Source organism: Phyllobates terribilis, unplaced genomic scaffold (assembly GCF_046119375.1).
Source record: "Phyllobates terribilis strain yellow unplaced genomic scaffold, ASM4611937v1 Scaffold_130__1_contigs__length_5004896, whole genome shotgun sequence".
In the NCBI taxonomy this organism is placed as follows: domain Eukaryota; kingdom Metazoa; phylum Chordata; class Amphibia; order Anura; family Dendrobatidae; genus Phyllobates; species Phyllobates terribilis.
The window spans coordinates 329,580-344,111 of record NW_027362890.1 but is presented as its reverse complement, the minus strand read 5'-3'; the positions used below and the strand labels follow the sequence as shown (position 1 = coordinate 344,111).

Sequence of the window (14,532 nt, the reverse complement as noted above, 5' to 3'; positions counted from 1 at the left end):
TAAGAAGTCCTCGATAGAAAAAATATACGGAAAGAAGTATCTTTTTACAACCATCAACTTAACACTCAACTACTCCTGTACTGAAATTAACTTTTTGGACACCTTCATTAAGCTACAGAACAATGAAATAGAGACATCCAATTAACCGTCCAACATACCTTAAATGGGTCAGTTCAGTTTCCATCCAAAACACATAAAAAAAACTGTATGGGCTAAAGCCAAGCCATCAGATACAATCGGATATGTTCCAACCCTATGGACAGAGACAAACACCTTAGTGGCCTCAAAAAGACCTTTTTGAACAAGGGCAACCTGGTGCCTCTAGTAGTCACCTACAATCCAAATTTGGCAGCGCTAAAGAGAGCTGCATGGAAATTACAACCTTTATTACAAAAAGATGCCCGGTTACAATCTATATTTCCAGATCTCCCACTTCTGTGTTTTAGGCAGTCCCCAAATCTAAAAAGCATCATTGTCAGAAGCTCCCTGTCCTCTCCAATAGCTACATGAACCTTTCCCTGCAACCAGAAAAAATGTAAAACCTGTCCATTTATAATGACACTGACAAGATAAAGATCCCAACTCACATCAGGACCCCAAGATCTCGGGTACTTCCAGCTGCATCACATGTAATGTACTTAATTATATGTACCAAATGTCCAGCTGGGGGTCTGTATGTAGGGGAGAGACGGGGCAAAAACTTAGAACAAGGATGAATTCTCATCGCCACACAATAAAAGAAAAAAGAATAGATCTACCTGTGGCCAAACATTTTTTTTATCCCTGATCACAGCATCATAGACATGAAATTATACCAAAAATAATGAGTACATAATGGCCCAAATAAGAACATCAAGAATGTCCATGCTAGTGCTCAAAATGCAATTATGTTTATTAATCGGTTACATTGTGGACAGCTTATACAAATCTTGGAGACAATAATAGGATAAACAAAGGACTGAGCAGAGAGCCAAGGTAGGGGAAAAGAATAACACGAAGGCAACAGAGGGGAAATAAAGTGCATCTGGTACAGTTAAGGGTCCTTGTGCAAAGTAGCAAAATTGGGTCCCAGTATTATGACAAGGGTAAAAGAATCCGTCCCTATATCCCTCTCTAAAGTGCCAACAGGTCCCCAAATGTAAATTATTGCTCACCCATACTGTATCCAGAAGTCATGCGTCCCTCCATGTCAAAGTGCAGCCCTGACACGTGTTTCGCTAGATGCTGCTTCCCGGGTCATGTGGAGAGGAGTGTGCAAATTGGGAGTTTTATAGGAGCGCCTCTGATGCTTAATTGGCATCACCGGCGCATGCGAGCTGTGTCAGGCCGGTAGAGGAGCAGTGAGGGGCGTTTCCGAGTGGCCACGGGTCAGGAAGAATGACTTCCTGTTACGTCAGAGACACGTGACCAATCTGATGGAAGCCCCGCACACATGCTCATTCCCAGCCCCACAGCACCCATGCACACTGCCAAATCGGCCATCTTTGTTCAGGGCAAGTTAAGGACAAAATCTGCTCTTCCCACCAATAAAAATAGACATGGAATTACTTGTATTGCAAGGTAACTTCAGATCTCAGAGAGACAGGAAAATGTGGAAGTACAAACTTATGACAATCTTTGACACACTCTGAGCTGGAATGAATGTGTCGCATGGATTTATGTCTTTCTACATCAACTAAGGCATGGGCTCCTCAAACCGTTTGCAGGCATCACAATCATGGACCAGACCTCAATCACAGGACAATAAAACTTTCACACTCCTTATCTATGAACTCTTCTAATATTCACCATCACAACTGCTTCTCCCTCTCCCATACTGATAGTTCTGCTTCACATCACTTGTCTTATCTATTGCATTATTCCTGTGCCATGTTGTGTATAAATATGTGACTCTTCAGATTTTGTGTTATACTATGTCTGATGAAGAGACCTGAGTAGTCTTGAAAGCTTGCAATTTGTTACCATCTTTTCAGTTAGCTATTAAAAGGTATCAATCACTGAAGACTCTCAGATTTTAATATTTTTCTCCAAACAGCAATTTTAAGATCTCTCCACAGGTGTTCAATGGGATTTAGATCTGGACTCATCACTTCATAACTCTCCAGCACTTTGTTTCCACCCATTTCTGGGTGCTTCTTGAAGTATCTTTGGGGTCATTGTCATGGTGAAAGACCCATGACCTAGAATGCAAACCCAGCTTTCTGACACTAGGCACTACATTGCCACATAAAATCCTTTGGTAATCTTCAGATGATTACACTCCTGTCAGTGTATAGTGCTGTCTTCTACAGCAGTCACATCAGTGATTGATGTGGTTGCTGTAGAAGTGACCCGGATCGTCGTGGGACACACTGTATTACGTCACAATGGCAGACAGGTGAGGGATATGGTTGTTTTATATTTTTGTTTTTTTTCAGGAGACGAGGGCTTCAACGGATTAGGCGAAAAATAAATTATTAAAACCGTGTGCAATTTTATTTCAATAAAAGACTTAGAGACTCCTCTCCATTACTAACCTGGGCTTCATGTCAGTCACCAATACAAGGCTGACATGAACCCCAACCCTATTACCCCACTTGCCTGCGCTACATGGCAGTGGGAAGAGCAAGGCTAAGCGCCAGATTTGCCACATCTTATGGATGTGCCGCTTCTGGGTCCGCTGAGGGCTGATATTATTAGTTGTGGAGGGGGCTAGGATTTCAAATTCACTACGGTAGAAATAATGTAATTAAGACCGACACCTCTTCCACTACAGCCAACCAAGGAGATGGAGACCTAACCAGGATTGTTCACATTTCCCTAAATTAGCGCCTAACACCATCGAAGTGGCATCAATTTCACTAGAATAGAAGTAGTTTAATGGAGACCAAAACCTCTTCCATTACAGCCAACCCAGCAGATGGAGACCCAATAAGTAGTGTTAACATTTAAAAAAATTAGGGCCTAACACCAAAACAGTGGCACCAATTTCACTACAGTAGAAGTAGTATAATGGGGACCGACAACTCTCCCACTATAGCCAACCCAACAGATGGGAGACCCAATCAGGATTCTCCATATTTCCAAAAATTAGTGGCAGACAGCAGCAAAGTGGCTTCAATTTCAGTACAGTAGAAATTGTAGAATTAGGAATGACACCTCTTCCACTACAGCCAAACCCAATAGATGGAGACTCAATTAGGATTCTCCACATTTCCAGAAAATTAGTGGCAGAAACCAGCGAAGTGGCATCAATTTCACTACAGTAGAAATAGTATAATTAGGAACTACACCTCTTCCACTACAGCCAACCCAGCAGATGGAGACTCAATCAGGAGAGCACCATCCTCTCCAGTCGTTCACCACGTGTCATACTTGTACTCTGTTGTGCTGGTGCATGAGCCGGACTAAAAAATGCGTGAAAGGGATCACAAAAATTGCTTCTGCCACTTACACTACTGCTACTGCTAATATTTTGGCGATGACGAATTGACGTGCCGGAGGTTGGAAGTGTAGAGCTGCGATGCACTCTGTGTGCTTCACTGCTGTCTTGGGGAAAACCTATCTTTAGGTTATGTAAAAGCGTGTTTCCATACTCCAGCATTCGCGGGTCCCTTTCCAGGGTGGGAAGCATCTGGCAAAATTTACTATTATAACGTGGATCTAACAGAGTGGCAACCCAGTAGTCAGCACTATTTCGAATCATAACTATACGGGGATCATGTTGCAGATAGTGCAGCAAAAAAGCACTCGTATGTCGGGCTCTTCAATGAGTTTAAAGCCCATGCTGTGTTGGTGGCTGGTTAATTCTGATGCTTGCTTCCTCTGTCTCCTCCTGCTAAACACGAACAACAGAGAGGGGATGATTATCCTCTTCATGTTCTGACTGTTGCTCACCCCCATCACCTCTTCCTCTTCCATTTGTTCCTCGCCTCTTGCACCTTCACTAACAGTTCTTCTGCTATCACCAACCTCCCTCGATCGCAGTGAACCACCCTCCCTTGGCACCCTGAGATGTCTTCTAGTATATGATGTTAGTAGCAGAAGAAAGTATTTTTTACTGTGGATGAGGCCTGTATAACATATGAGATATTCTCCAAACTATTTCAAACTGAGATGTCCCCTGCTGTATAACATTAGGAATCGAAGAAAGTATCTTTTGACTGTGGATGAGGCCTGTATAACATAGAATATGTGCTCCAAGATATTTCAAACTCAGATCTAACCTGCTGTATCATGTTAGTCACAGCAAAAAATAGATTTTTTTTACCCTGCAGAAGCTCTGCATACAGCTGAATTTCACCGCCACTAAAGGACTAGGTGGCTTATAGCAGAGTGTAACACGTTGGTGACAGAAAAAAAAATTTGTGGACTCTGGCTAGCAACAGAAAAAAATTATTTTTTTACTCTGAAAACATCTGAAGTTCACCGCCACTAAAGTAGTAGCTTTCTTATAGCAGAGTGTATCACGTTTGTGACAGATACAAATATTTTTTGTAGTTTGGCTGGCATCAGAAAAAATATATTTTTTTACTCTGACAACAGCTGAAGTTCAATGCCACTAAAATAGTAGGTGACTTATAGCAGAGTGTATCATGTTTGCGACACAAAAAAAATCTTTTGTCTACTGTGCCTAGCAACAGAATTTTTTTTTTTTACTGTGCATACAGCTGAATTTCACCTACCAATAAATGACAAAGTGGCCTAATATAGCTTGCACTGTCACATTAGCAAACGAAAGAAAAGGTTTTTGTGCTCTACACTGACAAGCTATGTAGATAGCTGAATTTCAACCCCACAAAATCAAAAGGTGGGCTACAAGGGCTTGCTTGTTTTATCACATTAGCAAGTGAAAAAACAGACTAAAGGGATATTTGTGCATACAGCACAATACAAGCAGTGCACAACACAGTTCTATGCCATGGACCCTGCTGTTTCTGTCTGAATCTCAGTAATTGCACAAGAAAAAAATGTGCTGCAAGCTCGATTTCGCAGGTAAGCAGCAGAGGAATTATCTACACTATTTGACTTCCAAACAAGCGCCCATCTATCTAGCTAATATCTCTCATTAAACAGGAGGAGCACACTGAGCAGCGTCTGTCACCGGCTGTGACATGGATAAAATGGCGCCGAGGAAATATGGCCGCTTTTTATATAGAGAGGACATGTGATTTCAGCACCCAATGGCAGAAGCTCTTGTGCCTGGACAGTGTGAATGCTTCCAGCGCTCTGATTGTCTAGTCGCGCTTTCCTCACTTACAGTTACAGGGGAAAAAAAAAGATTACAAACGCGCTGCTGATATGTCCTGTTCTGAGCTAGCACCAGCTCCTTCCTCATCTAACACATACCCCCGCTCATCATACACAAGCACTATGCTAGCCAAACTGTTAAAAACGCTGTAGTTGCCCGCAATCAAGTTCCCACACTTATTTGGCAAACGTTACCAATTTTCCCAAATTTAATAAAAAATGTTCATGTTTCCAATCACGAATTTGAATGTGCCATATTCGTGTCGAACGTAAGTTTGGAGTTAGGATTTCGAACATATTCGCTCATCACTACTTGTTAGCAACTGAAAAAAATAGATATTTTTTACTCTGCATACAGCTAAATTTCACCCCCGCAAAATGACAAGGTGGGCTCTTATAGCTTGCTGTATCACATTAGCAAATGAAAAAATATATATTTTTGTACTCTGCACTCAATTGCTCTGCATACAGCTGAATTTAAAGCCCACAAAATTAGAAGGTGGGCTAGTAGGGCTTGCTGTATCACATTAGCAAGTGAAAAAATAGATTTTTTAAGACATACTCGAGCATGGAGCACAATGCACAGCAAAGTCCTATGACATGGGCCCTGCTGTCTTTTTCTGGAACACAGTAATGGCACAAGAAAAAAAAATCTGCTGGAAGGTCTATTTCACAGACACACAGGACACTAGTTATCTAAACAATCTGACTTAGAAGCAACCGCCTATCTAACTAGCTAAAATCTCTCGCTATGCAGGAGCAGCATCCAGCAGCAGCATCTGTGACTTGTTATAATCAGAAATGGCACTGACACAACATATCCGCTCTTCATATAGAGAGGACATGTGATTTCAGCAGCCAACGGCACAAGCCATTGTGTCTGGACAGAGTGGATGCTTTCTGCGCCCTGATTGGCTAATCGCGATTTGCACACATAAAGTTAGGGGAAAAAAAAGGGTCAGCTCTTCCCAGCCCCTCCGTCATTAAACACATCCTCCCGCTCATCATACACCACCACTATGCTAGCGAAAGTGTTAAATAATTTCATCCATATTTTCACCGAATGTTACTGATTTTTGCAGATTTTAAGAAAAAATGCTTGTTTCCGATCATGAATCCCAATTTGCCATATTCATGCCGAATTTGAAATTGGTGATTGTTTTTCAAACATATTTGCTCATCACTAGTCATCAGACGTAATCCCATATTACTGCAGCAATAATCCTGAAATTTGGGGGGTGTATCAGATATTACACTACATTTAAATTCTGGCAAGTGTATGTTGGTCAAAAGTATTCACACTTGGTCACTGAAATATACCATACAATTAGGCGACTGCATAAAAACGTGGTCATCAGACGTGATCCTATATTACTACGGTAATAATCCTGAAATTTTTGGAAGCACATCAGATATTACACTCCATTTAAAGTCTTGCAGGTGTATGTTGGTCAAAACTATTCACACTTGGTCGCTGAGAAATACCGTACTAGTAGGCGACTGCATAAAACCATGGTCATCAGACGTGAGTCGATATTACTGCAGTAATAATCCTGAAATTTTGGGGAGCATGCCAAATATTATAGTCCATTTAAAATGGGCAAGTTGCGTGGCAAGGGACGAGGAAGTGGACATGATGGTAATGGTGCACACAGAGGCCAAGGCCATGGACAAGATAAAATTGTGCCTGCTGAGGGAGCACAACAAACACCCACATTATCTCGAACTAACTTCCTGTCCGAACTTCTAGGGGGCCACAGATCAACACTATTGAAGCTAGAGCAGTGTGAAAAGGTTGTTTCTTGGATAGCAGATAATGCTTCCAGTAAGTTTGCCACCACCACCACCCTGTCTTCCACATGGTCCCATCTCAGTAGCCGTGAGTCTGGACCACATATTCTTCACACTGATTCTCCTTCCTCCCACCATGCCGAGTGCCTGGTAGACAAGTGATCCCACACTTGGACACTCTGAAGAGCTGTTCACTTATCCATTTATAGTTTCGGGCCTCTCGCCCGGCCCAATACAAGCGGGGCTACAGGAGATCGCATGTAGCAATGCCCAAATATTTTAACAGCCACGGTCACAAAAAGTCAACAGTGGGAAACTGTCGCAAGAGGTGGATGATGATGAGACACAATTGCCATCAAGTCAGGAGGTGGCCCAGGGTGCGTACGTGGAAGACAAGGTAGTGGACGACAAAGTCACTGACCCAATCTGGCAAAGTGACATGCATAACGAGGACAGCAGCACAGAGGGGGAGGGAGGCGTAGCACCACAACAGGCAGGAACAAGCAGTGGGGTGGCCACAGACACAAGGCGGGCAACTGCTCCCGGAACACTAACACAAGGGAAGTTGCCAGTACAACTGTTAGTTCTTCCAAAGTCTGGCTCTTTTTTAAAGACTGTCCAGATAACCCCAAAAGGCCATTTGCAACCTCTGCTATGCCAACATCAGCAAGGGTTGCAAAGCTACAGCCTGACCACTACCAGCATGCTCAGGCACATGACAGCAAAGCACCCTACTAGTTGGCCGAATGCCAGGGTACAGAAACAGTGTCTGCGGGTGACACCACTGCGTGTTCCGCTGTTGTATGTGCACGCCAAGCCTCCGTCCATGATGCAGGTGAAGATGCCTCCTGCCCTGCACCTGTCATTGCAGAGTTGCAACCGTCAGCGTCCACGTCCTTGTCCCAGCACAGCGTTCAGTTGTTCCTACCCCAGTCCTTTGAACGCAAACGCAAATAAGCAGCCAACACCTCACAGGCCACACTACTAAACTCACACATTTCTCGAATGCTTGCACTTGAAATGGTGCCTTTTAGGCTCATGGAGACAGAATCTTTCCGCAACCTGACGGCGGCGGCCATCCCTCTGTACTTGGTCCCAGCCGTCACTATTTCTTCCAGTGTGCTGTCCCTGTATTACACAAGCACGTGTCCCAGAAAATTATGCGTGCCCTCAACAATGCTGGCAAGGTCCACCTAACCGCGGACATGTGGACACGTGCTTGTGGCCAGGGATGGTACAGCTCGCTGACGGCACACTGGGTTAAGATAGTGGAAGCTGGGACCCAGACGGATCCTGGTGCGGAACACATCCTCCCGAAGTCAAGGATTGCAGGCCCTGGGTCAATTAGGGTTGCCCCCACATTGTACAGCTCCTGCACCTCCTCCTCGGCCTCCATCTTCAAAATGACCACATCAATCGCAAGCTGGAAGCACTGCCTCGGCCAAGCGGCAACAGGCTGTGCTGAAGCTAATATGCTTAGGTGACAAACTGCACACCGCTGCAGAGTTATTGACAGCTGTAAAAGAGCAGGCAGATCTGTGGCTGTCACCGCTGAACCTACGGTTAGGCATGGTCGTGTGTGACAATGGCTGGAACCTGGTGGTTGCTCTGAAATGAGGAGAGCTCACACACGCATCATGCTTGGCCATTGTGCTGGCCCATATGCCAATGTGCTTCCAGCTCACCGACTGGTGTGCCATGTCGTCACGCATTGAAACTCATCATTGCACATGTTGGGAATTATTTGTAAGCAGTAGTGGGCAGTTGTTGAGTAGCAGCTTCAACACGCCCGTTGGCATTCAGGTCAACCTCCGCACATAAGAACTGATGAGTGGGCATAGATGTCAGACATCTGTGTCGTCCTCCAAAACTTTGAAGACTCCAAGATGGTAAGCAGCGATGACGCCATAATTAGCGTCACCATCCTGCTTCTCTATCTTCTGAAATGCTCGCTGCTCACAATTAAAGAGGCACAGCATGATCATATGGAGCAAGGAACCATACAGGCTGATGCCACACAGCCCAGCCTCATCTCATCCCAACTCGGATTGGGTGCTAATGAGGAGGAGGAACTGGTTTCGTGCCCTACAGACGGTATTACCCACACGACATTCATACTGTTTATTCATCGTGGATGGCCTGAGGAAAGGGAGAATGAGAAGGAGGAGGATGAGTAGGGGAGCATGGACAGTGGTCTTCTTGGTCAGGACAGGGAAGACTTGGCTGGTGGCAGTCCGGCACACATGGCTGAGTTTATGTTCCTCTGCCTTTCTCATGACCCTCGCGTTGTACACATTTTGGCCTACAGTAATTACAGGTTGGTCACACTTTTAGACCCACGTTACAAGGAGAACTTTCTATCTCTCCTTCCCGTGGTGGAGAGGTCTAGTAAAATGTTGCAGTACTAGAAGGTCCTTGTTTCATAATTTGAAAAAAAATTCACATCTGAAATTGCTGGCGGCAGAGGTCACAGTACCTTGGACAACCAAGGAGTACAGATGAGAGAGACACAAATATGATGCGCAGGTTACTTTGACAAAAAAGAAAAGTTTTAGAAGATGCTGAAGGACTACCTTGGCGATCGTACCAGCGTCCCCCTGTGCCTTCCAACTATTTGGTATCCAAGCAGGACACATGGCATGAACTGTCTCTCTATGCCTTGGAGGTCCTGGAGTCTAGCATTTTGTCAGAGATGGTTTTTAGTGTCGCCGGGGTATTATAAGGTGCATCCACCTGTCAACTGAAAATGCTAATAGGCTGACTCTTATAAAAATGAACAAGGGCTGGATTGGGCCAGACTTCTCATCACCACCGGATGATAGCAGCGGAACATAAAGTCAAATCCAGTGGCTTTTTTTGGGGGGGTCTATTCCCATGCACCTCTTCACACCCAGACATGGGTATACTCTTCCTGATTTTGTCTATTTTCTGTTGTCCTCCTCCTTCTCCTTATCCTACACCACCATATCACCAGGGTGACCCGTGAAGCAACACCCACATAATTTTTTTGTAAGGGTTTTTATGATGCCCATAGGAATATTTTTTTAGAGGCCTACGTCTAACATTCTGTAGGTTATACAGTATGTTCATGTATACCCCACAGGGATAAAGGTTTTTCAGCCCATGCACTTAGTGCATGGGCATTACCAGTATAGAAGACCCGCTCCTTAACAATGGTAACAATTTTTTTTAATGAAGACCTCCTCTAAGTCTCTTTAAAGGGGTATTGGGGTTTTTCCAAAATTTGGGCAGCCCTTCCAGTCACTGCATACACAATAACAGTATAGGAGACCTGCTCCTTAATAATGGGAACATTTTCTTTAACTGAGGCCCTCCTCTATGTGTCTTCAAATTGGCATTGGGTTTTTTCCAAAATTTGGGCAGCCCTTGCAGTCACTGCATACACAATAACAGTATAGGAGACCCGCTCCTTTATAATGGGGACATTTTTTTTACTCAGGACCTCCTCTATGTGTCTTCAAAGGGGTATTGAGGCTTTACAAAATTTTGGGCAGGCCTTGCAGTCACTGTATATGCTATAACTGTATAGGGAACCTGCTCCTCAACCCCTTTCTGACGCAGGGCGTAATAATATGTACCTGTGCCCTGGGCCTTAATGACCAGGTACATATTATTACTCCTCATTGATCGCGCCTGTACAGAGGCTGTGCGGGAGTGATCGCCGCCGGGTGCCAGCTGCAGAGGCATGTGACCCAGGCGCAGCTGGCAGGGGGGCGCAGTCGGGCCGCCTAATGCGGCAGTTTGATGTGTCTCCCCCGGCGGCTGCGTTCTGCCGCCCCCCCGGACTAGGAGTTGGCCATTCTCTGAGCAGAATGTCAAGCTGACACTGGCTCAGAGACGCTGCAGCTTGTTGGCTCCCAGCGTTGACGCTCTGACCTCAGGGTCAGGTCATGTGATCACGTTGCTGACACCACTCACCGGGGCTGCAGCTGCAGAGGCGCAGATTGGTGGAAAGTGCTCTGTGCTTCAGAGCTGAAGACACCGAAGATGGAATGGAGATGAAGATTCATTGTGGGGGGTGATTTACTATGGGGGGTGATTTATGGTATTGCTAAGGGATGATTTATTATGGAGGTGATTTATGGTATGGCTGGGGGGAAATTTACTATAGAAGGAGATTTATTGTATGGCTGGGGGGAGATTTACTATGGGGTGTGATTTACTATGGGGGTGATTTATGGTATGGCTGGGGGGAGATTTACTATAGGGGGTGATTCATGGTATGGCTGGGGGTGATTTACTATGAGGGCAGATTTATTGTGCGTCTGGGAGAAGATTTAGTGTGAGGGAAGATTTATTGTATGGGTGGGGTGATTTAGTGTGGGGGGAGGGGTGGGAGAGATTTTGTGTGTGGGTGATTGGTGCGGACACAGAATGGGGAGGATGGGTGCGTACGCAATATGGGGAGCGAAGGAGGGAAATGTATACGGACACAGTATGGGGAGCAAGGGTGATGTGATGTGTGCAGACACAGTATGGGGGATGTGTGAGGGTAAATATATGAGGAGACAGTATGGTTTGCAGGGGGATGTGAGAGAAGACAGTATGAGGAGGGGAGGGGGAAATAATGGGGGGAGAAAAGTGTGAGTGGGCACAGAATAGAGACGGAGTAGTGTTGGGGGTGTAGTATGGGGTGACAGTGTAAGGGCACAGCCAGGAGGGGACAGTAAGCCAAGGAGGGAGAGCTTGCAGAAGGCGTCCGACCTCATCTCCTATGCTGTGGGGGAGCCAGGCACCATTTAATTGTATTATCATTGTATGTTCCAAAATGATACATAGCACTTCAATAAGACTAGAAAGTTCATAAGTCTGTGACATAAAATATCACAGACAAAGAAGAGCTCCGTGATCATAAGAAAATTCTAATTTTATTAAATTACAAAATTAAAATGACAATAAAATCAGGTAAAAAAACAAGGATACCTCAAAAAAGTGCCAACCATTAGATTGTGACTATCAGATTAGTAATATGCAGAAGTACAATAGTTAAGTAATTAATAAATTCTTAAATGCTAGTGCAATATATTCTCCCTATATGTTAATAATTACCTGCAGTTTATATATCATATAAAGTCTTTTTTCTATTGATCCACTATTCCTGTTTCTTCACAATTAAGCCCCACATAGGATCCTTATCAGGTAAACTTATTTCACTTGAATGAACATAGGGAATAGTCAATCTGTATACAAGTCGGTCCCCTTTTACCCCAACGCGCGTTTCACCGCTCTGGCTTCTTCCTGGGGGTGTGTCTTAAGTGGGGGGCATAGCCTGGTTAAATATGTCACAGGACCAATCAGTTACAGATACGTTTTTACTCAATCGCCAATAATAAATGTCGTCTGATGTCATGAAGTGGGTGGTGTCGTTGCGCATGATGTTCCTGTGCCGCCTCATAAGGAAGTGATCTCCTTCATGTGCGAGGTGAACCACAAGCAGGATACGCGAGCGGTTACTATGATACGCACTGAGTGAGGTCTATGAGGTCCTCAGGAGACGCATGCGCATTACCGCCCATTATTACTTAGATGGTTCTCTGCGCTGTTTTTATATATGTATGGATATTGACAGGAGAATAAGGGGGATATAAAAGAATTATACGCATGAGAATGTTTGAATTACCAAAATAATCCAGATTATTTAGTATTTTTTGAATACTATATATGTGTTCAGATTCCTATAAATTGCATATGTTGTTATAGCGTATACCTATCACTGTGAAAACTGTACAACTAATTTAAACAAGAAGAGCCCATGGGAGAAGAGTATTATTATACTTATTGTCTGGATAAGTGAAATTAGTGTAGGAAAAATAATTTGCGCTGTTTTTATATATGTATGGATATTGACAGGAGAATAAGGGGGATATAAAAGAATTATACGCATGAGAATGTTTGAATTACCAAAATAATCCAGATTATTTAGTATTTTTTGAATACTATATATGTGTTCAGATTCCTATAAATTGCATATGTTGTTATAGCGTATACCTATCACTGTGAAAACTGTACAACTAATTTAAACAAGAAGAGCCCATGGGAGAAGAGTATTATTATACTTATTGTCTGGATAAGTGAAATTAGTGTAGGAAAAATAATTTGCCCAAATGTGTGAAAAGAAATTGTGACTAAGGGAGTATGAGGGAAATGGCGTGTGTTAACCAACAAATATGGAGAGGAGATGCCGAGAAACTGTAAGAAAAGTGCAAAAATATACAGACGTGTAGAAGTGATGAGACGGGAATAGTGGAGAAAATAGAGAAAAGACTTTATATGATTTATAAACTGCAGGGAATTATTAACATACAGTGAAAATATATTGCACTAGCACTTAATCATTTATTAATTCTTTCCTATTTTACACATAGTTCTGCACATTACTAATCTGATAGTCACAATCTAATGCTCTGCACTTTTTGAGCTATTCTTGTATTTTACATGAATTTATTGTAATCTTTATTATGTAATTTAATAAAATTAGAATATTCTTATAATCCTAGAGCTCTTCTTTGTCTGTGATATTTTATGTCCCAGACTTATGAATTTTGAAGAAATGAGGGGTCGCTCCCTGTTTTATATGTGAGGGGTGCTCTGAAGTAATATATTCCAAAAGCAATGAAATAAACTTTGGCACTCCAATGTAGATGCAAGGGATGTTTACTTAGAAAAACCCCCTGAGAGATGAGCAGGCCAACGTTTCGACCTAATATGGTCTTTATCAGGGCCTTTGCTGAACATAAACGAAATAAGATATATCATACAAACTGTAATCGGTATATCCATAATTTATACATACAGAAACTAGAACACTGTGAGGCTACGCACGATAGTAGAGGAGTACGTACAATCAAAAAGGAACATTCTGGGGTAAAAGATTAGGTTGGATAGATACATAGGCTATTTAATAATACCATGGAATAAATGGAACTGGAGTCGTTGTAGCAAAGCAGTGTCACTGATCCCCTACAAAGGGAGGATCTACTTAGACAGTAAATGTTATGACAATAGGGGATAGGAAATAAAGTGCAAAAATAAAAAAAAAGTAATAGGGTAAAAGGATTATGGAGAGGCCCATCTATTGGGTAGATTGCGCAAGCACATATAAGTAAGAGGTAGAGGGGTAATATGGGGAGGCCCATCTATAGGATAGATTGTGTAAGCACATAGACAAATGAAACAAGACAGCGGAAGATGCCCAGAAACGTCCACATACCTGGTAATGAGGGGAGTATTCAGGACATATGTAGCGGTAAGACGCCGTGTAGTGAAGAGGGAAAAGGTGTCTTCCTTATATACCCCATGAACGTGGTGCGGTGATTATGACAGCGTGCGCGCCGCTTGCATATGTGAATTTCCGGTCTTGCGCAGTGTGAACTGTCAGGCTTCCGGTGCGCGTGCTGGAAAGCAAGGGGGAGCAGTGAGACGCAAGAGACTTCCGGGCATGCGCAGTACATGGGACGCTCTTCCGGTATGTAAGTTGACACGCAACGAACG

At 43.5% G+C, this 14,532-nt stretch overlaps 1 protein-coding gene across 1 annotated transcript in view; it reads left to right on the top strand.

Moving 5' to 3' along the window:
• Positions 1-14,532, top strand: part of LOC141203898 (uncharacterized) — a 252,388-nt gene that overhangs the window by 23,975 nt on the left and 213,881 nt on the right. Inside the window, exon 6 of the mRNA XM_073663871.1 lies at positions 13,981-14,027. Within this exon, the coding sequence (XP_073519972.1) occupies positions 13,981-14,027 (47 nt within the window). The remainder of the gene's footprint in view (positions 1-13,980; positions 14,028-14,532) is intronic.